Source organism: Budorcas taxicolor, chromosome 5 (assembly GCF_023091745.1).
Source record: "Budorcas taxicolor isolate Tak-1 chromosome 5, Takin1.1, whole genome shotgun sequence".
Lineage (NCBI taxonomy): Eukaryota > Metazoa > Chordata > Mammalia > Artiodactyla > Bovidae > Budorcas > Budorcas taxicolor.
The window spans coordinates 3,208,767-3,235,613 of record NC_068914.1 but is presented as its reverse complement, the minus strand read 5'-3'; the positions used below and the strand labels follow the sequence as shown (position 1 = coordinate 3,235,613).

The following is a 26,847-nucleotide window of genomic DNA, read 5'->3' as shown; positions in this document are numbered from 1 at the left end:
GGGGTCGCAAAGAGTTGGGGACACGACCAATACGTGTGTGCGTGCATGCATATGCCCACACACGTGTGTGTGTGTGCACCAGTGTGTGTGTGTGTGTGCACCAGTGGTTAGGATTCTGCGCTTTCACCACCAAGGGCCTGGGTTCAATCCCTGGTCAGGGAACGAAGATCTCATAAGCCATGCGGCATGGTCAAAAGTAAAAAAGAAAATCAGAAACGTACAGAAATATGAGTTGCCATATGACCCAGCAGTCCCACTCCTGGGCATATGGCCAAAAAAAACTCCTAATTCACAAGCACACACGCACCCGTGTTCACAGCAGCACTGGTTTACAATAGCCGAGACATGGACATAAGCTCAGTGTCCATCAGCAGGTGACTGGGTAAAGGGGATGTGTGTGTGTGCACACTCACAGTGTACTACTCCTCTTAAAAAAGAGCCGGTACCGCTTGCAGCAGCACGGATGGACGGAGAGATGACCATGCGGAGTGAAGGAGGCCAGAGAGAGACAAGCACCATATGCAGAATCTAAATACGACACAAATCAACTTACCTGTGAGGTACTCGCAGATACAGAGAACAGACTTGCAGTTACCAAGGGCGAGGGGAAGGGGTGGGGGCGGGAGGGTTCAGAGCTCAGGATTAGCAGATGCAAACTGTTTATATGTGTGTGTGTGTGTGTATATATATATGGATGGATAAACAACAAGGTCCTTTTTATAGTACAGGGAACTATATTTAGTATCCTGGGATAAACCATAATGGAAAAGAATGTGAAAAAATATATGTATATTAGAACTGCATCACTTTGCAGAAATTAACAATGCTGTAAATCAGCTATACTTAAGAAAAAAAAACATGGAGAAGGGAAAAAGCCTCCCTTTGCTCTAACCTCCCATCTGGGAGGGACACAGTGTCAGAGAGCGCCCCCCACAGTGGGGGCAGCAGGTCCCCCATGAGCCTCTTCACTGCTCCTCCTCCCCTCTAAGCACCTCCTTCACCAGACCCTCCTCGCCCCCTAGTGCTCCGGGGAATGGCTTGGGCCACCCGTCTTCCTTCCATGCCACTCCTAAAGGGATTCTGTCCAGTCTCAGGCTCCAAGCACCACAGGAGTGGTGAGTAAGTGACAGGTTGAGTGACAACCCTTAATCTTTGTCTCCCTCAAGTCCACTCAGAAACTTGATAAGCACCTACAGCTTAACAGACCCACAGCTCCTGCTCCTGTGAGTTCCTGCCCTCCTTTCCCAAGTCACCCTCCTACAGCCCCAGTCTCTTCACTCAGAGACCACCTTCTTCCAAAACAAAACTGGTGTCCCTCAAGTCAGCTATTTTTCTCATCCCACATCTGATCAACTGGAAAAACTCAAACGTGTTCTAAATCTGGCCACTTGCCCACCTCGACTGCTGCCTCTGAGGTGCATGCCACCCACAGGTCTGGCCTGGATCTCCATGGCCTCCTAACTGGTCTTTGCCTTGTCAAGCACTCGTGCACACAGCAGCCAGCGCACCTCATCAGAGTGATCAAAGTACTCTAGGCCTGCCAGCAGCTTCACATCTCGCTGGGAATAAAATCAAAGCATCACTCCTGGTAAAAGGCCTCACCCCCTACCCCACCCCCTCCACCTCGCTCTTTCAGAGCCTGCCTGGACACTCAGCAAATGCACAGTGCGTTAAGGATTGACCCCAGAGCCCCCCAGACAACAATATTGCATTTCCCCTGAGAACCCCAGCCCCCGAGAAGGTGAAGGCTTGAGTCACCTCCACAAATAGCCAAGGAGGTGACAGGTGGATTCTGACCCCCGCTGAGGCTGCCCTCAGACAGCATCTGCCAAGTAACACGCCCTGTGTGCTCTGTAAGCTCAGCTCCAGCAGTGCTCGCCGTCCAGTGAATCTGCAGGGAGTTCCTGCTGCTATCTCTGCAGGGTGTCCCACCCCCTGCTTACCCTGTGGGTTTTCCCCACAATTTTACACCCTGGGTTTCACTCAAGCGGTGTCCTTTCTCATCCTTGTTCGGCTCAATCCTTTTGGTCCTTGGCTCCTATTGAGCCAAGTCGTGGCTCAGATATCACCTGCTGTGACCCCACCTACCCCTGATCTCCCCCTGGCAGTGGCCACTGCCCTCATAGCCCCTTTGCTGCCATCTTCCCACCAGGAACACAGAGCCAGCACACACCTGACCCTCCCCAGGTACCCAGGAGACAGCTGCCAGCAGGACAAGAGGGTCAAATGCTGCCATTCCAGCTCTCCTGGGAATCCCATGCTCAGAAACAGAAGCATGAATCCTTTCAGCCTCCACTAATGGAAGAAAGCAGCACTCAGAGCCCACTGAAGCCTTCTGCTAGTGGGTGGGACATGGGTTCATAGGTGAGTCAGCTGATGCAAGGCCTGGGGCGAAAGGAGCTAAAGGGTCTGAGATGTTGACGGAAGCGCTGCTCACTGTCTGGTGTGGGCTCTGTGTGCATGCTAAGTCGCTGCAGTTGTGTCTGACTCTGCAACCCTATGGACTGCAGCCCACTGGGTTCCTCTGTCCGTGGGATTCTCCAGGGAAGAATACTGGAGTGCGTCGCCATGCCCTCCTCCAGGGGATCTTCCGGACCCAGGGATCACACCCGAGACTCATGTCTGTCTCCTGCATTGGCAGGCAGGTTCTTCACCGTTAGTGCCACCTGGGAAGACCCATGGGCTCTGCTGGTCACTATAATGAGGGGAAAAGCCCTCTACACGCGGGGGCTGAGAGGACGGAACCAGGGCCCATCAGAGAACAAGCCTGCAAGCCTTAAACGGTGGCAGGGGGCGTCTTCTGTGACCCAGTAGAAGGGAGGCTTGGCTCAGCAAGGTCAGCTCCCTCTTCAGAGAAAATTCGATTTCCACCCAGATGTCCTCACTCGACATCAGGCCCAACCATGGTCAGTCAACCAGGCTGGCCTGGGGCCTGCAGTGCACAGAGGCCCTACCCCATTCCCGGTTCCTGACTACAGGACATACTAGGGGGCCTGCCTCCTCCCTGAGGGCCACACAGGGACCTCCACCTGGAACCTCTCCATCAAAGGTGCTCTGAGCAGCTCAGGCTGAGATTCTGACTCGCTGCTTTTTTCAGCTGGCCTCATGGAGTCCTGGCTGCATGCCAGGCCCTTGGCTCCCAAGCTTTCCCAGACAGAGGACCCCCATCCCTCCATTCCCGGCCCTGTCCTAGGGAACCTTCTCCCAGAGAGGCAGCTTCCTGGGGGCTGGCTGCTCTGGGCCCTGCCTCCAGGAGCTCTTTCCAAGCCAGAGGCTGATTGCCCAGGACCGGTGCCCAGTGAGCTGCTGGCTGCGAGTGCTCTGCCCAGCCCAGAAGTGCCAGTCTTGCACTCGCCCAACAGGCTTTGTACCTTTTCACGCTTGTCTCATACTCAGTCCTCTGCCGGCACAGTTCTGCTCTGAGCTCTGTGACCAGGCCCTGGAGAACCTCGGTTCGGCGGGCGTGGTCCTGGGCAGGGCTGCCCGGGTCACTGGGCTCGCTGCTGCTGATGCAGGCACCCACTCCATCCAGGCCATGGTCCAGATCCAGGGATCTGCGCTCTTCGCTGCTGCTGAGGACAGGGGAGGGCTCGAGGGCCCCCTCGATGTGCAGGGAGCTGCAGGCAGAGGAGTCGCTGGCCCGGCATGCTGTGCAGCTGCTGACCGAGCCCCTGGCCGAGGCCTCACAGGAGGAGACCCCAGACCATGGCAGGCTGGCCACACTGGGTGTGCTGGGGAAGGAGCTCTGCGGGGGCACATTATCGTAGGTGGAGAGTCTCTGCTCAGAGCCCGAGTCCTTGAGCCGGTCTCCTGATGAGGCCCGGCGGTGGCCTCGCAGGGAGGACAGCCCATTCATGAGCCAGTTCCCTCCAGAGATGATGGGGACCTCCAGGGATGAGGTGCCCACCTTCGGACTCCCTGACCGGGACCCTGACTGCCGGAAGGAAGACCTCCAGTTGGGCAGAGTCTGCACCTTCTTCCCGGGGCTGGTGGCAGCAGGGCTGCCTCGGCTCCCCAGGCCCGTGGGAGAGGTTCTAGAGAGTGCCGCCACGGCAGCGCCATCCAGAGAGGAGGTCCTGTGCGAGGGCAGGCAGGGGGCGCTGGGACTGCCGGGCTCTGCCTGGTCGTCCCTGGGGACCTCCTCGGAGCCCCATCCCACGGTGCACGGTGGGCCCCCGCGTGGGGAGGCCGGCCCCTCCGTGGTCCTCGGAGTGAAGAGCTGGCTGTGTTTGCGGATCAGGACGGTCATCAGCTGCTGGACCAGAGAAGTGCCTGCCGAGAGGAAGGAATAAGAAAAGGCTGGCTGAGTGCCTCCGTCCAGCTTCTCCAGGCCAGTCGGCAAGCTGCAGCTCGGGCCCAGGGCACCCCGCTCTGCAAGTAGCCTCAAACCAGGCTACTTAGGGGTGGGCTCTACAGGAGCCTGCCATCGTTGCTCCAAAGGTAAGGATGGCCACCACACTTTCCAAATTCAGACAGGAGCAGAAGGACCATACCCCAAATCCGCCTCCTCCAGTGTGGGGTCTGGAGCACGGAAAGGCACTCAGCCTTCACGCCCACTCCAACCAGCTGGCGGAGCGGGAGCTGACACAGTGCTGGCTGAGGCTGTGGGCTGAGGGCAGGCTGGAGCCGGAGGCCAGAGCCTAGCGGCCGGGGCCCTCCTGGCTGCCCCATCTGCTGCCCACAGCGGCCACGCCTGCCTGTCCACTCCGGGGGCCCAGGGCTCTGGGGCACAGAATGGAGATGTCTTCATACGCAGTCACACATAGACAACCTCATACACCAACCCCATACAGCCACACACATACACAACCCCATATACACACACATAAAACCCCAGACATAGTCACACATATACCCGTACACAGTCACACATACACAACCCCATACACAGTCACACACACAACCTCATAGAGTCACACACACACACAACCCCATATACACACACACAAAACCCCAGATGCACAGTCACACGTATACCCATACAGTCACACACACATACAACCCCATACACAGTCACACATATACAACCCCATACACAGTCACACACACAGCCCCATACACAGTCACACACACAACCGCATACATGGAGTCACATATCCACAACCCCATACACAGAATCACACACACACACAACCCCATACACAGTCACTCACACACGACTCCATACACAGTCACACACAGAACCCCATACACAGTCACTCACTCATGACCCCATAGTCACACACACACAACCCCATACACAATCACACACAAATGCACATAGCCACCCCCCTAACATGAACAACCCCACCCACAAGCACATGCTTCCTCGTCCCCAGGCCACAGCCCCTGAGACACAGCCTGCAGCATATGGGGGACTCAGTTCCTGAGGCTGTGGGGTGGAGAGAGGGGTCAGTGACAAAGGGAGGCTTTGCAGAGGGACCATGGCGTCTACCCTCCTGTTATCCTCCACCAAAGGCCAGAGACGGGGGGAGGCTTCTGTGTGATGAGGAAGGCCAAGTGCTTCTACTGCCACTAGAGGTAATGGAGAGTCATGGGGAACATTAAGCAAACAGTCTTTAGTAGGTGAAGCAAGATCCTGGCAGTTCAGCAGGGTGAGCATTTGCCCTCAGGCGTTTGTGCAACCAGGCAGGTGGGAGCTCTGTGGGGACTACCAGTCAGGTCAAGGGCGTGCTAAACAAGAGAGCAACCCCCGGGGACACCCCGTCAGCTGGGGGTGGGGCAGGGAAAGCCCTGCGCCCACCCTCACCCCCGTGAGCCGGGGTGGGACGGGGAAAGCCCTGAGCCCACCCCAACCCCCGCGCCTCCCCTAGTTCAGGTTCCACAGGCCTGGCCACTGCCCTCAGCCGGCCTTGTGCCAAGGGCAGCTGGCATCAGGCGGGTTCTGCGTGAGTTCTGCCAGCCTCTCTGCTCCGTGGCTCGACTGGCTGCGGGTCTCCTGTGAGCAGCTAGACTCTCACACTAGAGAGGATGGCCTTTCTATGGGGCCTCCAAGCAGTGCGCGCATTTCCAGGCCAGCCTGCACCTGTGTGCCCTCTGAACAGTCCGACTGACAGAGTCACCTCACCTCTTGTGGCCTGTCTCCTTGTCTGTCAAATGGGGGCAGTAACCGGGGGCTTCTTGTGAGGGCTGAGATGCTCAGTAGGAGTAAAGCACTCGGCAGAGGCCCTGACGTGTGGAGAGCGGCTGCTCTTGCTATATTTTTTAAAATCTTTCCTTATGACTATTCATTACAGAACGTAATAGCCCTAGGGTTTGCTGAGCTCTAACATCCAGAAGGCTGTGACAATTACTTAATAGAAAATTACTTCAGTAAAACAAAAACATTTGTGTGTATTTAAGGGCAAGGGCACTGACCTTTCCACCCCACCTCCACCCCCCCAGCCGCTCCCATCATTCTAACTGTACCTCACGACCCCATCCACAGGGCAAAGCTCCTGTCCCTTTTAGAGCTGACCCCATGGGGGAAGAGGGGCTGGAGAAGGCAGTGATGAGGTCCAGAGAGGCTGCTTGCAAGTGCCCAGGGCTGGGGCCACCCTTCCTGCTGGCCTGCCGTGAGGGTTCTGAGGACTTGCCCAGGGCCGACGTGAGCCCAGAGCACCCAGCACCACCACGCACACCCCCACCACTACCTTCCATAATGGCCACTGGGTCCTCTATCTGCGGCCGAAGGATATTAGGCCCAAAAACAGTTGCCAGGTTCTGGACGCTCATCTTGTTGACATCTGAGTGGGACTGAACTTCATCCAGAAACCTACAAAGTAAGGAAGAGACAGTTGGCAGAGAAGCAAATCCTGACTCCAGATCTGCTGGGAGCTGCCTGGCCCCAGAGCTCAGCTGTGCCCCTCTTTCCACAGCTACCGGGCACAGTCAGCTGCCCCTGCCAGGCTCAGGAGAGGGCAGAGCTTCCCTGAGATCCGGAGGGCCATCAGAAGTAAAGGCCACTGGAACCAGGGCCTGTTGTTGGTGTGGAAGGACAGAACTCCCCCACCTGCCCTGGGCGCAGCTGCCTAGGAAGGCTCAGACCCCCAGATGCGGGGCTGGGTGAAGGCTCACCCTAGCTGTCCTCTCCTGGCACCCTGAGCCTAGGTCATGGTCAGGAAGCAGACCCACGGGGAGGGATGGTGAGAGGCACCCAGGGGAGGCAGAAGGAACATAGGCCATCCGGCTTTCCTTCAGGAACGATGTGCTCAGGACTGTGTAACTCTGCCTGCGCCGACCAGGACCGTAATAAGCTCTGTAAGTGCAGAGACCTCTTTTATGTCCCCCACTGGCTTGACAGAGGTGTGGATGGTCCCCCGACCCCTGTGAAGGGCACACGGAGCCAGACCGCAGGAGAGGGAAGCCCCACCCCTAGTCACTTACTTGCAGATATATCTGAGCAGGTTGTAATTGACCAGGGGAAGGCTGCTCACTTGCTTAGCCAACTCCAGAGTCCCCTTGGGATTCAGAGAGAGAAAACAGCATTTCAAAGATCAGCAGGGAGGTCCCAGGCCTTCTCTTGCTGGAGGGAGGCGGGATGAGGAGGGGGTGGGAATCTGAGTCCAGACCTCCATCCACAGCTCACAGGCCTGGCTGCCAGTGACCAGAGGGCACCACCACTTTCATCCCCCTGGCTGGTGACCTCTGAGGGGAAAGAGATTTACTTTCGAGATGCTGTTGTGAGGGATGTGCCTGTGCAGAGCCACAGAGGAATGTCAGGGCCAGCGCTCAGCTCACTTATCGAGGCACAAATATTTGCTAGATAAAGACCCCTCATCTCCCACACAGCCACAGGGAAGGCAAACAGTTCTTCCCCAGCTGGAGCCAACCAGGGCTGCAGGCGGGGGGGCTCTGCCCTGGGGGCAGTCTCAAATTCTTTTGGGAGGAGGCAGGATAGAAATAGATGAAAGGTCTGGTTGTTTTTGAATCCCAAGGCCGGCCTGGGTAGCCTGAGTTAGATGTGGGAGAAGGTGATGGAGCAGGAATGCCTACTGAGTGGTGGTCCAGCCTGGGCACGCTGCACTCAAGAGCATGGCTGGAACACAGCCTGCTTCAGGAGGCACCTGTCCCTCCGAACGATGGAGGGCTGCACACAGGGAGGGGATGCCCCAGGCATCCCACCCCAGAGTACCCTCCCGCCTAGCGGGGAAATACGCTAGCCCTCCTTAGATTAGGAGCTTCTAGGCCTGGCCCCCGCCCCCAGCAGAGCAGGCTACCGGATCTATGTACCATGAACAGTCACGACAAGTCCTGTGTCCACGACCTCCCCCCGCCATCACCTAGCAGGCCCGCTCCCCCAGCAGGGTCCCCGGGAGCCACTAACCTCCCCCTCGTCCTTGGTGAGCAGCTGGGCGCAGCTAAGGAAGTCCTCGTACCTGGAGAAGGGGACCACAGGCTCGGGGAGCTCCCGCAGGTAGAGCTTCAGCAGCGAGGCCACCGTGTGCACATCTGTTGTGCTGCAGATGGAGGGACGCCCGTGAGGCTGGCGCCAGAGGCCTCGGGGCGGCCAGCACCCTGGCCAGTGCCTTGCCCGCCCCCCGCGGGGCAGTCTCTGCTCTCACACCCATGTATGTGTGTGCATGCACACACACGCGCTGTGACGACCGGCCAGGGAACAGATGGGTGTGAAGGGCCACCTTCCACTGGCCTGGTGCCTGCCCTAGGTACTCTGGGGTCGCGGAGCCAAGGGCACAGGAGCCAGGGGCACAGCTGTCCTTTGGCCCAAGTCTGAGCCTGCTCCTCTGCCCAGGCTCACCCTCTAGTGGAAGCAGGAGGACCGTGTCAAACATGCCCACCTTGCAGGGCTGCCAAGCCCCTTGGAAAAGGGCAGCTGTCCTTCGGCACCTAGGCTGGGCAGGTCAGCGCCTCTCCCCAGCGTCTGGGCTTCTATTCACACTACAGATGCCCCATCTCCAGTGTCCCAGAGCCCCATATGTCCACTCCCAGGCATCAGTCTCCCGCTTGCAGCTCAGAGCTGCCCAGGCTGCAGCGGGCCCTGTAGAGGATGGTGGCCCTGGGCCTGTTTGGATTCTGGGGCGAAGTCCTGGGCTGCAGCCCTGGTGCCTCCGCCAAGCTTGCCTTCCCGGCTGGGGGGCCCCAGGTGTTCCCTCTGCTTTTCCCTCATGGGAGGTGTTCAGGGAAGATGGGCCTCAGGCCAAAAGTGGCTGTGCCATTAAGGCGCCTCCTGGCCTGCTGTCCATCTCATCGCTGAGATGAGCCCCGGGGTCCCTTCCACCCTGGCATTTGGAGTTCTGGGGTTCCATAGGGCCGCATGCACCTCGAGTTTGTATCCCCAGACCCCTTCCCTGCCTCAGGACTGGCGGCTCGATGGGTCTTGGTCTGGCCAGCTGAGCAGCCCCCATCCCTGCCCCCACCTCCCCTCTCCAGCCAAGCACATGACCGCCCTCACCCTTCTCTGCCTTCTCCCAGCCACTCCCCTGCTGACACCCCCACTTCCTGGAAGCTTATGTCCCCAGTGGGTACCTAGCCTTGAGCCTAGCCACCTTCCACCTGGGGACCCCATGAGTTCACTGCCAGCCACTGCATGAGCAGGAACCCCAGGAAGATGGGGGGAGGGATGGGAAGCTAGGAGGATGGACAAGGACCCGCCATTGCTTCTCCCCCTGGTGGGGAAGGCGAAGCATTTCTGATCTGGGCAAGCTGACTCAGAGGGCGGGCCCTCTAGGCTGCAGACCTCGTGGCTGACCCCGAAACTTTGGGCGTCCCTGCCCAAAGCCCCATCCTGACTCCTCCTGGCTGCCCGAGGTTACAGTGCTCCTGGTCCTGGGAGCTTGGCTCAGCCCTGCCTGCCTCATCTTTCCTCCCTTCCTAGAAATTCACTTCCTCACCTTCTCCCCACTCCACACTGTTGGCCTGTGCCCGCTCTGGGCAGACCCTCTCTGGGAAATGGCGATCAGACCCACACTCCACATCTGAAAAAGAGAGGCTCTCCTGGCTGCGGTGATAGTCTGGGCAGATGCTGGAGGGGCTGGCGGTGTTCTGCCCTGAGAGAAGAGCTGAAAATGCCAGGGCTGCCAGCAGAAACCTGTGGGCCTGTGCTGCAAGGGGCGGGGGCTTGTCTGCCCCAGGGGAGGGCGGATCTGAGAAGGGGCAGAAGCTCCATGGGGGCCAGGGCTGGCTGGCTGGCTGCAGAAAGAGCTTTCTACGAAAAACTACCCCATAATGGGGGTTTCGTTCGAGAGAAGAGGCCCCCAAACAGTCACCTCTCCCCTGCTCTTAGCCCCTGGGCCCTCAGTGAGGCTGACTCTATCCCAGGGTGGACGCTAGGACCCAGTAAGCCCCAGTGGTGGGGTGAGGACAGGTGGAGGAAACTTGTGAGGATGTGCATCTCAGTACTGGCACCTAAGGAGCCAGGGAGTGGGGGGATGGGTCGCCCTGAGACAGCAGAGCCAAGAGACAGACGTGGGCTTATAAGGGGCATCTCCACAGCGGACAGAGCCCGCATGGAAGTAGCAGGATCTACCCATGTGGGAGACCCAGGGCTGCTACACTGGTTCTATGCCCCACACTCCGCCCATCAGGAGGGCTAGCTGGGCACATGTGTGCCAGCGTGGGGCTTCACCCTACCCTCCATCCTGCACCCAGGCCTCTCAGCTGCCATCCTGAGAGGAGACTCAGGGGGCGATGGACAGGTGGCCCTATCTACATCTCCTCCCAGGAGCTCACCTGTCAAACAGTGGCTTCTCCCCACAGTCAAAGGAATCCTGCAGGTCCCTCACCAGGTTGGCCTGGCCGGGCATACGGAAGAGGCCCTCCTCGGTGAGCCCACGCTCCCGGATGAAGTCCACACACTGCTCCACCAGCAGCGGCGCCAGGCGTGGGCCAGACTTCCGCTCGTGGTGGACTGTGTCCTCCAGGCGCTGCCCAAAGACCCCTGGGCACAGAGAGGAGCTGGTCACACCCTCAGCTAGCTGGCTCAGCAGCGGGGGGGGGACGCTGGGGACAGCAGGGGCAGCGAGTGCTGTCAGGGCCCAGGGTGGCACCCCCACCCCCACCCCGCCCCCGCCCCGAGGAAGCACATCAGAAACTGGGAGGGCAGGCACCAGGCGGTTGGGACAGGGCAGAAGGGCATATCGGGCCGCAGCCGAGGCTGGCCTGTGGAGCCTGTCCAAGCGTGAGGACCCTTTGGGCCCTCAGGAAGCATGCACTGCGCATTTTATTTATGTACTGGTTTATATATGCAATACTAACTTTCAAATGGCAGTGGCTTGCACTTAAAAACCTAACACCATGGGCACCGAAAGGCGCACTCCAGAATGTTCTTAGTGGCACCCCCTGCAATCTCTCTGAATGAGAAACCAGCTAATGCCCACGAGGGGCAGAATGAGCGGGAGCCTCATGGTCTCCTCACGCCATGGAGCAGAGGACAGCAGTGAGCACCGCTGAGGCACACGCAGCAAGACAGAGGACAGGTAATACGAGGGCAGAGCCGCGAGCCAACATTGGAGATCGCTGGGGAAATGTGAGTCGAAACTCTCATGCCCCTGAGGGTGGCTGCTATCCGAAGAGCAGAAAACCACCCGTGCTGGTGAGGATGTTGAGAAATGGAGCGCCTGTGCCCTGTTCATGGGAAGGTGAGCTGGTGCAGCCACTGTGGAAAACGCTACGGAGGCACCTCAAGCAATTAAAGCAGAATTCCTGTGTGGCCCAGCAATCCCGCTTCTGGGCATATCCCCCAAAACAGAGCAGAGACGGGAGCAGACACAGAAGCACCCATGTTCACAGGAGTATTATTCACAATACCCAAATGGTGGAAGCAAACCGAGGGCCCGTCGCTGGACAGGTGGATAAGCACAATACGATGCACATATATTATTAATATTATGCAACGTAATATTATTCAGCCAGAAGAAGAAGGACATTCTGACAGACGTCGCAACATGGACAAACCTTGAGGACATGTTGCCAAGTGAAATAAGCCAGTCCACTAAAACAGCGTGATTCTACTTATGAGACACTCAGCATAAGCAAATTCAGAGAGACAGAAAGCAGAATGGTGGTTGCCAGGGGCTGGAGGAGAGTGGAATGGAGAGTTATTGTTTAATGGGCACAGAGTGTCTATTCTTGTGTTTTGCATTAGAGAATGTTCTAATTTCATTCTTTCACGTGTTGCTGTTCAGTTTTCCCAACACCACCTACTGAAGAGACTGTCTTTTTCTCATTGTATATTCTTGCCTCCTCTGTCGTAGATTAATCGACCACAGGCACGTGAGTTTATTTCTGGGTTTTCTCTCTCGTTCTTTTGATCCATATTTTTGTTTCTATGCCAGTACTATACTGTTTTGATTACTATAGTTTATAGTATAGTCTGAAGTCAGGGAGTCTGATTCCTCCAGCTCTGTATATCTTTCTCAAGATTGCTTTGGCTATTCATGGCCTTTTGTGTCTCCATACACATTTTAAGATGTTTTTGGTTCTAGTTCTATAAAAAAAATGCCATTGGTAATTTGAAAGGGATTGCTTCAAATCTCTAGATTGCCTTGGGTAAGTAAGCTGTCGCTGTTTGCAGAGGACATATTATACATAGAAAATCCTAAAGATGCTGTCAGAAAATCTTGAGAGCTCAATGAATTTGGTAAAGTTGCAAGATACAAAATTAATATACAGAAGTCTCCTGCATTCCTATAATAACAATGGAAGATCAGAAAGAGAAATTGAGGAAACAATCCCATTTACCATCTCATCCAAAAGAGTCAAATACCTAGTGGTAGATTTACCTAAGGAGGCAAGACCTATACACTGAAAAATAAGATGCTCATGAAGATACTGAAGATGACACAAAGAGATGGAAAGATAGACCGTGTTCTTGGTATACCAGCCCTGGAAGAATAAACATTGTCGAAATGACTATACAAAGCAACCTACAGAAATAAACCGGAAATGGATCAAAGACCTAAATCCTAAACGGAAGACGGAACATGATAAAACTCTTAGAGGAAAACGCAGGCAGAATACTCTGACATAAATTGCAGCAGCACCTTTTATGGCTCACCTCCTCGAGTAATGAAGACAGAGACCAAACAAACACATGGGACCTCGTTAAAAGTCTCTGCACAGCAAAGGAAAAAGAAAATGAAGAAACAGAATGGGAGAAAACATTTGCAAATGGAGCGACTGACAAGGGATTAATCTCAGAAATATACAAATAGCCCATGCATCTCTATGTCAAAAAAAAAACCCTAATCAAATAGGGAGAAGACTTAAATAGATATTTTTTTAAAGAAGACGTACAGATGCCCAAAAGGCACATGAAAAGATGCTTAACATCACTAATTTCCAGAGAGATGCAAATCAAAACTACAGTGAGGTATCACTTCATGCCCATCAGAATGGCTATTCTCAAGAGGTCGACAACCAATAAATGGTAGACAGGACGTGGAGAAAAGGGAGCCTCCTACGCTGTTGGCGGGAACGTAAACTAGCACAACTACTACGGGGAACAGTATGTAGGCTCCTCAGAAAACTAAAATTAAAGCCACCATATGATCCAGCAATTTCACTCCTCACCGTATACCCGGAGAAAACACGCCATCTGAAAGGCTACACACACCCCCGTGTTCATGAAAGTGAAGGCGAAGTCGCTCAGTCGTGTCCGGTTCCTTGTGACCCCATGGCCTGCAGCCTAGCAGGCTCCTCCATTCACGGGCTTTCCAGGCAAGGGTTCTGGAGTGGGTTGCCATTTCCTTCTCCAGGGGATCTTTCCAACCCAGGAATCGAACCTGGGTCTCCCGCATTGCGGGCAGACGCTTTACGGTCTGAGCCACCGGGGAAGCCCTCCAGTGTTCACAGCGGCACTATTCACAGTGGCAAAGACGCAGAAGCAACCTAAATGTCCATCGTCAGAGGAACGAACAGAGATGCGGTACACACACACACGGACTATTACTCAGCCGCAAAAACGGATGAAATAATGCCATTTGCAGCGACATGAAGAAACCGAGAGATTAGCAGACTAAGTGAAGTCAGAAAGAGGCTGTCATATGTCGATATTATATCACTCATATGTAGAATCTAGTTTCAAAAATAAAAGTGAACTTATTTACAAAACAGAGGCAGACTTACAGATATTGAGAACAAACTTAATGGTTACCAAAGGGGGAACATGGAGGGGAAGGATAAAGCAGGGCTTGGGAGTAAAACACGCACACTGTAATAACCAGCAAGGACCCACTGTAATACCAGCAAGGACCTACTGTAATAACCAGCAAGGACCTACTATAATAACCAGCAAGGACCTACCGTAATAACCAGCAAGGGCCTACCGTAATAACCAGCAAGGGCCTACCGTAATAACCAGCAAGGGCCTACCGTAATAACCAGCAAGGACCCCCAGTAGAGTACAGGGATTTCTACTCAATGTTCTGTGATAGCTTATATGAGGGAAGAATCTAAAAAAGAATGAACACATGTATATTATGTATCACTTTGCTGTACGCCTGAAACTAACCCAACATTATAAATCAACTATATTCCAATAAAATAAAAATTAGAAAAAACAAAAGAACCCAGGCAGTCTGGCTCCAGGCCTGGAGAATATCCTGGGCCACATGCCTGCTCTCCACCCTTCCTGGAGCATGGATGCCTATGTCCATGCTGTTACCCCACCAGGCTTGCTTCCCATGTTTATCCTGTCTGTCTTCACCAGTAGCTCCCAAGGATGTGGTCATTTGGCCAACAGGAGAATTCAAAAAAAGGAATTCAAAAAAAGGACAGCTCAGCTGCCCTTGCCCACTGGGGTTTAGCCAGTAAACAGTGTTAAACACAGGGGCAGATGCTGCCCAAAGACTGGCATGGGGGCTGCCTGGGGCAACTCTGAGGTGCCCACCACCAATGTCCCGGCCTCTCTGCCCAGGCCAAGAGAGGCCTAGGCTGGTCTGGAGACACAAGGACACTGTTCCTTCTACGGCACACTGAGGGCTCAATCACACATGCCCAGCAATGAGCCATATGGGCCCACAGTGTTCCTGTTTAGCTAGGCACATGTTTGAAACATTTTTAAATTCGTTACTTTATACTTTTATACTTTAGAAAAGATTCATATAAAAAAATCTAGACCATCTAAAAGATTTTTTATTCATATGAAAAATCTGGAAAAAATCCTCTTAAAAGAATCCACAGATCTGGTGGTACCAGGCCAGAATTTCCAGTCACATTGATGGAGTTCAGCGGCCCCTGTGTCTTTCTGGAGAAGGAAATGGCAGTATTCTTACTGGAGTAAGAATTCCTAATACAGTATTCCTACTCCAGTACTCTTGCCTGGAGAATCCCATGGACAGAGGAAGCTGGCAGGCTATACAGTTCATGGGATCGCAAGAGTCAGACATGACTTAGCACTATCTTTCTTTCTTTTCTTTCTGCCCTTCTGATAGCCCATGTATCTGCTAATTCTCCACAGTCCCCACCATCCCCTACTGCCTCATACCCAGTCCACATTTCATTCCTGCAGCTTTGCCAAATGCTCACCTCTTTTCCATGGCACAGACCTCCCCACCGGGCACTGGGTCAGAATGAAGTAGGAGAGGGGCCCTGACTCTCAGAAATGGGAAGACAGGCCTGTTATGACCAGAGGCATCGGCTAGGACCTCAAATAAGCAGGCACAGAACATACAGGGGCAACTGCCCTTGAGCAGAGCGTCCGTAGGAAGGGCTGGAGCCGGCCTGGCCCTGCGCCTTGGCGCCCGCCTCCTGCCTCCCTCCCCACTCGGGCATACGCCCCGTCCCTTTCACCTCCGCTCTACCCACAACTCGAGCATCTTGAATATGTCTGCTCTCCTGCTGCCTGGCCTGTGCAGAGGTCTTTTCCCTGTTCACTCTGTGCAAAATTCTGCTTAGCCCTGGAGATCAGCTGCCGCAGATCCTTTCTTCAGCACGACCACAGGGCCCCCCCTCTGGCCCTCTATCACAGAGCATGCGAAGACGCTTGCCTCTGCCTGGTTCCTCACTGGGAACCAGCCCCTCTCCCCAGTCCCAAGCCAGTGTGGGCTTGGAGGGGAGGTCACGGAGTGCTGAGTGAAGGAGGGGAGCACACAGCCCAGGATTATCTCCCACCCAGAGTTCGTGCACTCAGCTTCCCACCCTTGGCTCACAGGTAACTAAAGGGCACAGTCAGGGAAGAGAGACACTGAGGAAAAGGACTCTAAAATTCTCTCTAGAGAGTCACAAAGCCTGGGTAAATCTATCTAGCCTCCTCTTGGCCCCAACCCTTTCCGCTCTCCAATTTCCTGTTCCCAGGACATCTGCTGTCCACCGGTCCATCCATCCTTCCATCACTCTTGCGTTTGTGCCCCACCCTTTTCTAAGTCTTAGAGGGTCCCAGATCTGTCCAGAGGACTAGAAACATGTAAATACTACCACAGGCTCCTCTGTTGAAACCCCTTGTTGCCTCCCTCCTGCCCACCCAGGATAAAATCTAAACTTGGCAGGCAGATAGACAGGGGCCTGCCTACCTCTCCATCAGATTCTGAAGCACAGAAGAGCCTGGGCCAGGCAGAGGGCAGCTGCTGCATGGCCAGACCCGCTGTTTGTGCAGTCACACAGCTCCCATGTCTCCGAAGCCCTCTTTCTACATCATCTCAACCACCCCCCACAACCCTGGTGAAGCTTTCCAGACTACTCTTCCAGTCCCCTGAACAAGGCTATGGCTGTGGGAAGTCCACAGGGTCCCAGGTGCTTCTAAACAGAGGTGATTTAGAGGAGAAGGGGACATTAGGACTGGGGTCTAAGAATGAGCAAGAGATAGCCAGGAAGGCGGGGGTGGGGTCTGGGAGGTAGGCATGAGCAGAAATCCCCAAGGCAGACCTGGGCAGACCTGGCGGCAGGGGGCGGGGGCGGGGGGGGGGGGGGGAGTGGTGCGGGTCTGATGAGGACCCTGGGGGTTGGAGGGTGAGTGTGAGAGAGTATGAGTGAAGAGGCTGGGAACACGGCAGTCCCGGGTCCTGACAAGGACCATGACCCCTGGTGAGCACTGGACTGACCTCATGCAGGGCTCAGGGGCTCTGAGAAATGACGAGACTCCCCCAGAGGCCCTCCAAGTGCTGAGCCTGGTGAGAGTGCTAAGCTAACGATAGGGGTGGGGAACACGAGAGGCCGATGATGCTCAAGACTGAAGGCCATAGAGACAAAGATTCTGAGGCTGCACCTGCACATCCTAAGCCACTGTATAGAGTGAAGTGGCCTCCTTTCCTAGACCTCAGTTTCTCCATCTATAAAATGGGGATGATGACACTTGTCCTTAGGGGTGGTCCCAAGGCCCTGCCCCTAGGCACCACCAGGCCTGGGGCTGACCCCACTTTGCCAGCAAGGCAGTGTGGTGCCTTGCATCAGACCTTGTTCAGGCTTCAGGTGCAAGCTGCCCCCTTACCTTGAGGGCACATCTCCCTGGAGGGGGAGATGCTACCAGAGCCCCGTAGGAAAGGATAGTTCCAGCTCCACCTCCCAGGGCTTTGCTCCCGCCTTCCTCCTGCTGGAGGCACCCTGCGCTCAGGCTACAGACCCGGCCTCCCTCAGCCAGGGACCTTCCCCACCACTCCCCTTCTCAGGGGCTCTTGGGCAGAGCCTGGCAGGGCCTGGGACGGCTGTGCTGAACTTCCTCAGCCCTCCTGGCATGTCTCATGGGGGAGCCTTGCCAAGAACCAGCTCTAATAGGCCTGTCAGATCCCTGGAAACCCAGCCAGCCAGCGTGCGGGTTCCTCGAGGTCCCAGCCCACGCTCTTTACAAAGCATCAGCTCTGCCACCGGAGAGGAAGCTGGCATGGACCTCTGGATGAACCTGCTGACGGGTTCAGAGCTGGGCCGGGCCTCCCCTCCTGCCAGCTGCTCCCTGGCAAAGCCTGGCTCTCACTCCCCTCTCCCCCGAATCCCATGCAGGGGCAGGAAGGCACAGGCCCAGCACTCAGCTGACTCAGATCCCTGTCCTGGGTGACCTTGGGCACGTCCTCAATATCTCTGAGCTGGTCTCTGCCACGGCACAGGGCTGTCAGTAGCTATGGAAGAGCCTAACGCACTGGGCACACGGAAGCAGGTGCCTGATCAAAGTGGGCGTCTCCTGACCCGGGAGGGCCAGCCCAGGCCTGGGTGGGCTTTGCCTGCCCTGGGAACCCAGCAGGAAAGGGAGACAGCCGAGATTCCCTCTTGGAGCTGATCGAGTGGAGACTCAGGCTGGCTCTCTCCAGTAAAGGGGAGAGGCAGATAGCCGAGAGGCGCAATGAGGAAAATAGTTATTAAATTCTCTCCAGAGATTCACAAACCCTTCCTGTTCTCTGCGCCCCTCCGCAGGACACCTGCCACCCTCCCTGCATGCAGCCCATGGTGTGTGAATCCACTTTCCGTCACTCCCACACCGCCCATGCGCACTGCCCTCCTCCAGGTACTGTGTGCGCGCGCAGTCGTGCCTGACTCTGCGATCGCATGGACTGTAGCTGCCAGGCTCCTCTGTCCATGGAATTTTCCAGGCAAGATTACTGGAGTGGGTTGCCATTTCCTACTCCAGGGGATCTTGCCGACCCAGGGATCGAAGCGGCCTCTCTTGTGTCTCCTGCGTTGGCCGGCAGATTCTTTATCACTGAGCCACCTGGGAAGCCCCCTTTAGCAGCCTCAAAGCTGCTCTGAACAGCTGCAACAAATTGGCTGGGCTGTAACCAAGTGTCAACAACCAACAGGCTGAAAATCAGCCAGGGGAGAGAAATACAAGGAGAGGCTAACATCTTAGGGGGTTGTTCTGCCCAGGGCAAGCCCATCCTCAGGGCAGAAGTGACCTCCACCTTTCTGGTGTTAACCAGCCCCCAGGCACTGGGGACTTCCTGAAGTCCGGAGAGGCAAACGTGGGCTGAGCAGTGGACTTGAAGTTGGTAGCCGAGAGCTGGCATCCTGCCTGGGTCCCTCAATAGTGGTGATCCTTTGCACGTCTCCGTGCCCTGGAAGGCTAGGTTCTTCATCCCTGCACGGGGGCTGCCCACCACCCGGGCGAGAGGTAGGAGGAAGCGTCCCAGCTCTGTCTCTGCCCCTCAACACGCGTGCTCGCTCCCCCAACCCGGCGACCGGTTCCGCTGCTGCCCCTTACCCCCTCCCGCAACCGACCCGTCTCCCGGCTCCCTCCCGGGCGCCCCGCGACGCGCCGGCTCAACGCTGTCCTGGCACAGGCGCAGGACCTGGGTCCAAGCGCGCAGTCGGCCTGGGACGCGGCTTCCACTCGGCTTCGCGGGGCGCCCGTCCCCGCTCCCGCGCTACCTGGGGCGGCCGGCGCGCAGCAGGCGGGCATGCGGCAGGGCGGCCGCAGGCAGGCGCGGCACCCTGAGGAGGCCCGCGCGGCCGGCATCAGGCCCATGGCGCTCCGGCGCGGCGGCGCGGCGCGCAGGAATGCCCGGCACGCGCGCAGGTAGCGTCTTGCCCGCCGCCCGCCCGGGGCCCAGACCCTGGAGCGAGGGAGGGAGGGCCGGGACCTGCGAATTTCTGAAATGCTGCTCCTGGAGTGCAGACTCCTGACCCGCTTCTTCCTAACGCTCGACGTTACAGCACCGTAGGGATACTAGCAACTCCCAATGATCCGCCCCTTCTTCCTAAAGGACTCGCTTTAGGAGCTTCCGCTCCCAGCAGAATGGAAGGCAGGTGTTCCAGGTGGAGGCAACGGAGGCTCAGGGAGGGCAGGTGACTCTGTTTGGGTCAAGCAGCGGGATGAGTGCGGAGCCTGATCTATAGCAGGGCTGCCGACCCGGAGATGGTGTTCTGGGCTCCAGCCCTCTGCCCTGCCGAGGGGCCAGCGCCCCAGTGCCACGGAGGGTGCTTAGGACTTAAGTTAGGCGTCCTGTGCAGTCCTGAGCGGTATGAGTATTAATGTCCCCATTTTACAGATGAGACAGCTGAAGCTCAGAGAAGTTACGTAATTTTCGTAAGGTCACACAACTAGTAAGTGACAGATCTTCAATTCAAACCTATACTGTCTTTCTGCAAAGCCCGTGAACCCAGCGAAAAAAGCCCACAATCCCACACCTCCAAGAGTGCGAAGTGTGAGCACGGACGCGGTGCACAGCCTTCACCAGGAGGGAAGGCGGGCGGAGAAGCAAAGCTGGGGCCCTGAAACACCAGAAGGACGCAGATCCCCAGGGGTCTGTGGGAAGAAATCTGCAAGCGAGGGGCTTAGGGGAGCCCTGGGGGGCAGGGGTGGGGGCTCATCCGAAATAAATGTGTGTGGCTCTAAGCTGCTAAAGTTGTGGCACAGCAGCAGCTGGAGACTACCACCGTGGATTTCTTTGCATTAATTTTCATTCTAAAAAATTACAATAAAATATTCATTTTGATCGGAGTTTTTTGGTGTCCCAGGCCAGCGACGCCCACTAGTCCTGGTCCTGACACGAACGCGGGGGTGCGGGCTGAAGTCCTCCCAAGCGCTAGGAATGTGTGGGAGGGGTTCGTTCAGTGTTCTTCCCTCCCAGAGTCCAGGCAAACATGCAGGTGGGAAGGGCGATTCATGGGGACAGGGGCCATAAGTCAAGTAATATCCTGCCCTAAATCTGCCCCCCAGAGCCTGGGGCTCCCAGGGCCCACAGTCCGCAAGGTCTGATCAGCTCTGTCCACATTAGAGAGAGGTCCAGGGATTTCCCTGGTGTTCCAGTGGTTAAGACTGCCTTTCAATGCAGGGGATGAGGGTTCAATCCTTTGTCGAGGAACTAGGATCCCACATGCCTCGAGGCAACTAAGCCCAAATGCCACAACTAAGTCCTGATGCACCTACATTAATGAATTAATATAAAATATAAAGAGAAAGGTCTGAGGGCTCAGGTGGGGCACCTGCTCCAGGAGCAGGGGCCCTACCAGTTAGGCTGACTGGTCCTGGTGCTGACTTGCTTTCTTTTATCTGAGCCCCGGTGTTCCCACCTGTGTGGTTAGAGTTAGACTGGCCAATCTCTAGGAAACCGCTTCACCTAACTTCCCTGTGCCTCCGCCCCCTACATTCCCAGGTGGATGGAGGTCTGCAGCTGCCTCCTATTTAGAAGGCTCTGGACTCCGGTGAGCACTGCCATAATGAACTCTAGGATAAACCCTGGCTAGGTCAACACCCATGCCACCTTGGGGGTCTTTTTTTATCCATGAGGCCTGGAGTGAGGTGTGGGTGTGCAAAGATAGTTATGAAGCTTTCCTTTTGGGCCAGGACCAGGGAGCTGAGAGGCTGGGGGCAGGAGTCCTGTCCTCTCACGTGAACTAGAGGTGACAGGTGACCTCTTGAGCTGGGGAGGCTCTCATTTCTGGGCCGGGTCCAGTCCCTTGGGGACTACCTCTGTCCTCAGTCTTACCTCCCTTTCCCTGTCCCCACACCACTTTTAAGACAAGGCAGATCCAGAGGCTATGGTGCCTGGCAACAGAGCATCTTTGGATGGGCTCAACCTGAAGGCCGGCTGAGCCTGCTCTCAACCCTGCTGTGTGCTGTTAAGGCAAGTTGCTGAACCTCTCTGGGCCCCCGTCCCTCTCTATACTAATTTTGATACAATAAACCCCTGTCAGGAGTATCAAATGGCAAGCATGCGATCACTTCCTCTTTCCTCAGACTGACGTGGAAGACCAAGGCTGTCTGGGAAGAAACTGGGAGCCACTGAACCCGACCACAGGACACCCCGAGCGGCCCTGGCATCCCGCTCTTCCAGAGCCAGCACCCAGCCCCAGGGCTCGGAGCTCCAGCAGACCTGCTTACAGTGCCGGCCTCCTGCTTACTTCTCTGGGACCTCGACAGATTACGTGAGCCTCCCTGCTGCTCAGGCTCCTCACCTTAAAAGGGGCTGTAGTGGGACTGACTCCAAAGGGCCACTGTGAGGGTCAGTCAGGGTTGCAGAGCCCACCACTGGGACACGCTGAATAAACACTAGCTGTTCTGGAGAGTGGCCCAGCTTCTCCCCTTGTGGCTGGCAGTCACCAGGACATCACACAGTGTTGCTGGCAACACCCTTCACTGGCCTCAGCTTAGCAACGACCATGACAAGCTCTCTTCTAGCCCTGGGATCTGAGCTCTTCTCAGCACACACGGGAAGCCAAGCAGGACCAGTTGCAGGGGCATTTCCACCACAGTTGCTGGGAGGGAAGGAGGACTCAGTGAGCCAGCAAGGTGGGCAAACGGCAGTTAGTTGAGCAGTTAGCATCCTGAGTATCACAGGAAGCAGTGGTGAGCAGCCCCAGGTCAGCAACAGCCGCATCTTTCTCCTTTTGGAAAGGCTGCCAGGAAAGGCCCAGGCCCACTGGTTTGGTGGGTTAACATAAATCACCCTTGCTGGCTTGCCAGGCTCTCCCAAGATAAGGCAGCAGCTCCTCCGCCTTGCTCCCCTGGTAAACCGCCCCAGGCTCCCTGGCTGCGATCAGTAGGGTCTGCGGCTGGGGACTATTTCCCCTGTGGGGATCTAAGATTGCAGACTCCCGGAGCACTCCAGGTGAGAAGCCTTGAGGGCTGCAGGAGAAGGAGGCCAAAGGGTGCTGTGTATGGACCCTTACACTTGTAAGAGGACTGATCTGCCCTCTGTGAGCTTGGGGCTGGACGGAGTTCAAGGCCTGTGGGTGTGATTCCTCTTCCACTCGACATGTGGCCCCTCAGGGCCCACCAGAACGGGGAACGGGCCCGGGTGCCAGAATCAGGCTCAAGTGCCCCCGTCTGCTGGTGCAGTGACTGAAGCCCAGTCCAGGTCGCCAACAGCCGCATCTTTCTCCTTTTGGAAAGGCTGCCAGGAAAGGCCCAGGCCCACTGGTTTGGTGGGTTAACATTCATTGGAAATGGAGCTAAGATGTTTTCTTCCTGAATCTCCTGGAGAGCTGGGATCTGGAGTAAGTAGTGCTGGGCAGAAGGCTCCACCACTGCCAGCCTGGGCTGGGGCCAGTGACCTTTCATCTTCAGTCTGTGCCTTGAGGGCTTCCATTTGGAGATATCATTCCAGCAAATAATGACCACAACCAGCTGGCCTAACAAGGATGCTTTGTGTCTCTCCAAGTTGTCCTGAGGCTGGATTTTCTCCATGTCAAGTGTCCTGCCCCGTGGCCTCTGGGAGCTGCCTTTGTCCCCCTCCTTCCCTCCATGATTTCTGAGGAATCTAGGACAGGACTGTCAGCTCTAGGGGGAGGGGCCGGGGAAAGCCTGCACAGGCCTGTGAGAGTCACATACACATCGGGGTGGGGCTGGCATGGGCAGCACAGGTCCGAGGGCCACGGCAGGCCTGCTGCCGGCCCCTCGTGCCCCTCCTCAGTATGGGGCTGTCACCCTGGGCAGGGACACCGTTCCCAGGCCAGGCTCCTGGTGCCAGGACTGCTGCTCTGTGCTGCAGCCTGTAAGGCTGAGACAGTTTCTGGGCTTTGCTTGGCACTGCCCGCTGGGTAGGGGGCTGGTTACCATGCTCCTAGTTACCGAGCTGCGAACCCTGGTCCTCAGACTCCTGCATCCAACTGCCCACTCAGGGTGCCTGCAGTGGGCAGTGGTGCCCGCAGTGGGCAGTGGTGCCCGCAGTGAGCAGTGGTGCCCGCAGTGAGCAGTGGTGCCCGCAGTGGGCAGTGGTGCCCGCAGTGGGCAGTAGTGTACTGACTAGGAGGCACTGCAAACCCCCCTGCGCCCAGATGGAGCTGCGCCCTTGCTGCGTTGTCCCAAACCTGCTCTGGGCTGTCTTCCTCTCCCGCTTAATCCCAGTTCTTTCTTGCCGCTTGATCAGACCCCTGGGTGTTCACCCTCCCTGCTCCTTCTCTCTCAAACCCGCATCCAGGAGATCTTGTAGGTCCTGTTTTCAAAACAGATTTGGAATGTGTTCCCCTTCACCACCACCCACCATAGGGGAAGTACTCTTGCTCACTGCCTACTTTACTGCAAGTAGACCCCTGGCTTCCCCTTGACCCCGATTGCTGACAAGCAATCAGGCTGCCCTTTAACTGTTTCTCAGATCACGTCCTTCCTCTGCCATCAGGCTCCTTTCATCCTCCCTGTCCCTCAGTCCTTCAGCCCACCTGCTGGTGCATGGGTTCACTAGCACATCAGCACTCGCTGCTGCTGCCCGGGTCTGACACCCACCCGCCCTCCATCCTCCTGGCTCACTTGCACAACCTCTTCAAGGCTCTGGGCGTCCCGCTCTCGGGAGGGCCACGCTCACCACTGTGCTTTGTCGTTGTTCAGGCGCTCAGTCGTGTCTGGCTCTTTGTGACCTCACGGACTGCAGCACACCAGGCTTCCCTGACTTTCATCATCTCCCGGAGCTTGCTCAAACTCATGTCCATCGAGTCAGTGATGCCCTCCAACCATCTCATCCTCTGTCGTCCCCTTCTCCTCCTGCCTTCAATCTTTCCCAGCATCAGGGTCTTTTTCAATGAGTCGGTTCTTACGTCAGGTGGCCAAACGGCTCTATTTTTTCTTACCGTAATACTCACCACCTTCTAACACAGTAGTTCTCAAGATGTGGGCCCTAGACCAGCAGCATCACCATCACCTGGGAACTTGTTCGAAACAAATTCTAGCGACTTAGAAACAGGTTCCCAACTCTCAGTCTCACTTTATAAGCCTTCTCCTGGGTGGTTCCAATGAGAACAATTGTCCTACGCACTGGAGAGCATAGAATGGAACCTCAGTTTGATCCCTGCTGGGTGCCCAGCCTGCACCTGGCAGATACTCTATGTTGAATAAATAGAACTATTCAGTACTGAGACTGCCGGGCACTTTGTATCCATTTTCTCTCTTAATTCTCACGACAATTCTGCAAAGAAGATGTTCTTTTTCCCATTTTGCAAACAAGAACACAGAGAGAGTAAGTGGCATGCCCAGGGTCACACAGTAAGCAAAGGGCAGAGCCAGGTCACATGCAGACCACAGCCTGATGCCAAGACCTGTACGCACTCAGCCTCCTTCAATACTGCAGCACAAAAGGCTTTGCTAATAAGCACTTTCCTATGCACACAAGACACACTTTCAAGCACTTGCTGGCTCTCTCCAGATCCCAGGCAAGACAGGACTCACCCACGAGCACCCACCAGATGCTGGGTGACTCTGGTACCCCATGACTCCTTTCTCTCCCCTTTTACAGAGAGCTAGCTGGGAGGTGCCGCCCAACAGGGCCTCTTGGGGGCCCATGTTGCTAGAGCTGGGCCTGGGAGTCCAGAGACTCACTGAGGGGAGTGGGGCCCTCTTCACACTGGCAAGTCTTCTGATCCATGAACGTGGGCCACCTTTCCCTTTACTTAGGTCTTCAATTTCTTTCAAGAATGTCATTTTCAGAGTACTAAGTTTTGTACTTCTTATTTGTTAAATTTATTCCTTAGTATTTTGTCTTTTGGATGCTAGTATAAATGAAGTTTTCTTAGTTTCATTTCCAGTTTCCTCAGCGCAACTGTATAGAAATACAGCTTACTTGACCTTGTATCTTGCAATCTTGCTGAATTTTTTATTAGATCTAAAATAGATTTCTTCAGATTTTCTATATATGAGATTATGCCATCTGCAGATAGATTACTTGTTTCTCCTTCCTAATCTGGATGCATTTTATTTCATTTTCTTGCCTAAGTGCTCAGCTTGAATGTCTAGTACAATGTTGAACAGAAGTGGTAAAAGCAAGAATCTTGTCTTGTTCCTGAAAAGCATCCAGCTCTCTCCATTAAGCATGATGTTATCTGCAAGCTTTTTATAGATGCCCTTTAGCAGGTTGAGAAAATTCCTTTCTGTCTCTAGACAGTTGAGTGTATTTATCATAAAATGGTGCTGCTGCTAACTCGCTTCAGTCGTGTCCAACTCTGTGCGACCCCATAGACCGCAGCCCACCAGGTTCCTCCATCCCTGGGATTCTCCAGGCAAGAACACTGGAGTGGGTTGCCATTTCCTTCTCCAATGCATCACAGTGAAAAGTGAAAGTGAAGTTGCGCAGTTGTGTCCGACTCTTCGCGACCCCATGGACTGCAGCCCACCAGGCTCCTCCGTCCATGGGATTCTCCAAGCAAGAGTACTGGAGTGGGTCGCCACTGCCTTCTCCGAATTTTATCAAATGCCTTTTCTGAGTTGATTGAGACGATCATATGGTTGCTGTCCTTTATTCTACTGACGCATCACATTAATTCCTTTTCAGACGTTCAACCACTCTGCATTCCTATGATAAATCTCGTTGGTCATCATGTGTAACCCTTTTATAAATGGCTGGATTCAATTACTTTTGTATTTTATTGAGGAATTTTCCATCTATATCCACAAGATATTGGTACTCCAGCAATTCTTCTCTCCCTCACTTGCACCATCATTGCTGTTTTGTCTCCCAACTTAAAAAAATGAAACTCTTTCTCTGCCTGACTCCCCACTTCAGCTACTGGCCCATTTCTCTGTTTCCCTTTACAGCAAACTTCTTGAAAGAGCTGGCTATGCTCACACTTCACTTCCCCTCCTCTCATCCTTTCTCATGCCCACTATCCTCTGGCTTTACCCCCAGGACTCCACCAAAACCACGCTCGTCCAGTCACCAGTGAGCTGTGCTCACCGCCCGTTCTCTCCTGGTCGGTCCATCAGCAGCTCATAGACACTGTCTCTTTCGGTGGCCTCTTTACTCAGCTCAGGAGCCACAGTCACTCCTGGCTCTCCTCAGCCCCCGTGCTGGCCCCTCCTCTGCTGCCTGTGCTCCTGCTTGAGGGCAGCTCAGGGCTCAGCCCAGGTCCTCTGCTGTCTCTTCACTAGCTTCGTGATGTCTCATCCAGACTCGTGGCTTCAAAACCCCATCTATGTGTCAGCGGCTCCCAATTCCCTTTCCAACCCGGTGCTCTCTTCTGGCCTCTAGCCGTAACTGTCAGACTGCCCCAGTTCAGTTCAGTCAGTTCAGTCGCTCAGTCGTGTCTGACTGTCTGCGACCCCATGAATCGCAGCACGCCAGG

The 26,847-nt window shown here is 55.4% G+C and overlaps 1 protein-coding gene across 1 annotated transcript in view; it reads right to left on the bottom strand.

The window, feature by feature from the left end:
- Nucleotides 1-26,847, bottom strand: part of ARHGAP22 (Rho GTPase activating protein 22) — a 145,575-nt gene that overhangs the window by 3,199 nt on the left and 115,529 nt on the right. The window contains exons 5-9 of the mRNA XM_052639322.1: nucleotides 10,669-10,876; nucleotides 8,306-8,438; nucleotides 7,366-7,439; nucleotides 6,633-6,754; nucleotides 3,372-4,272 (exon numbers count right to left, since the gene is read on the bottom strand). Of these exons, the coding sequence (XP_052495282.1) occupies nucleotides 3,372-4,272; nucleotides 6,633-6,754; nucleotides 7,366-7,439; nucleotides 8,306-8,438; nucleotides 10,669-10,876 (1,438 nt within the window). The remainder of the gene's footprint in view (nucleotides 1-3,371; nucleotides 4,273-6,632; nucleotides 6,755-7,365; nucleotides 7,440-8,305; nucleotides 8,439-10,668; nucleotides 10,877-26,847) is intronic.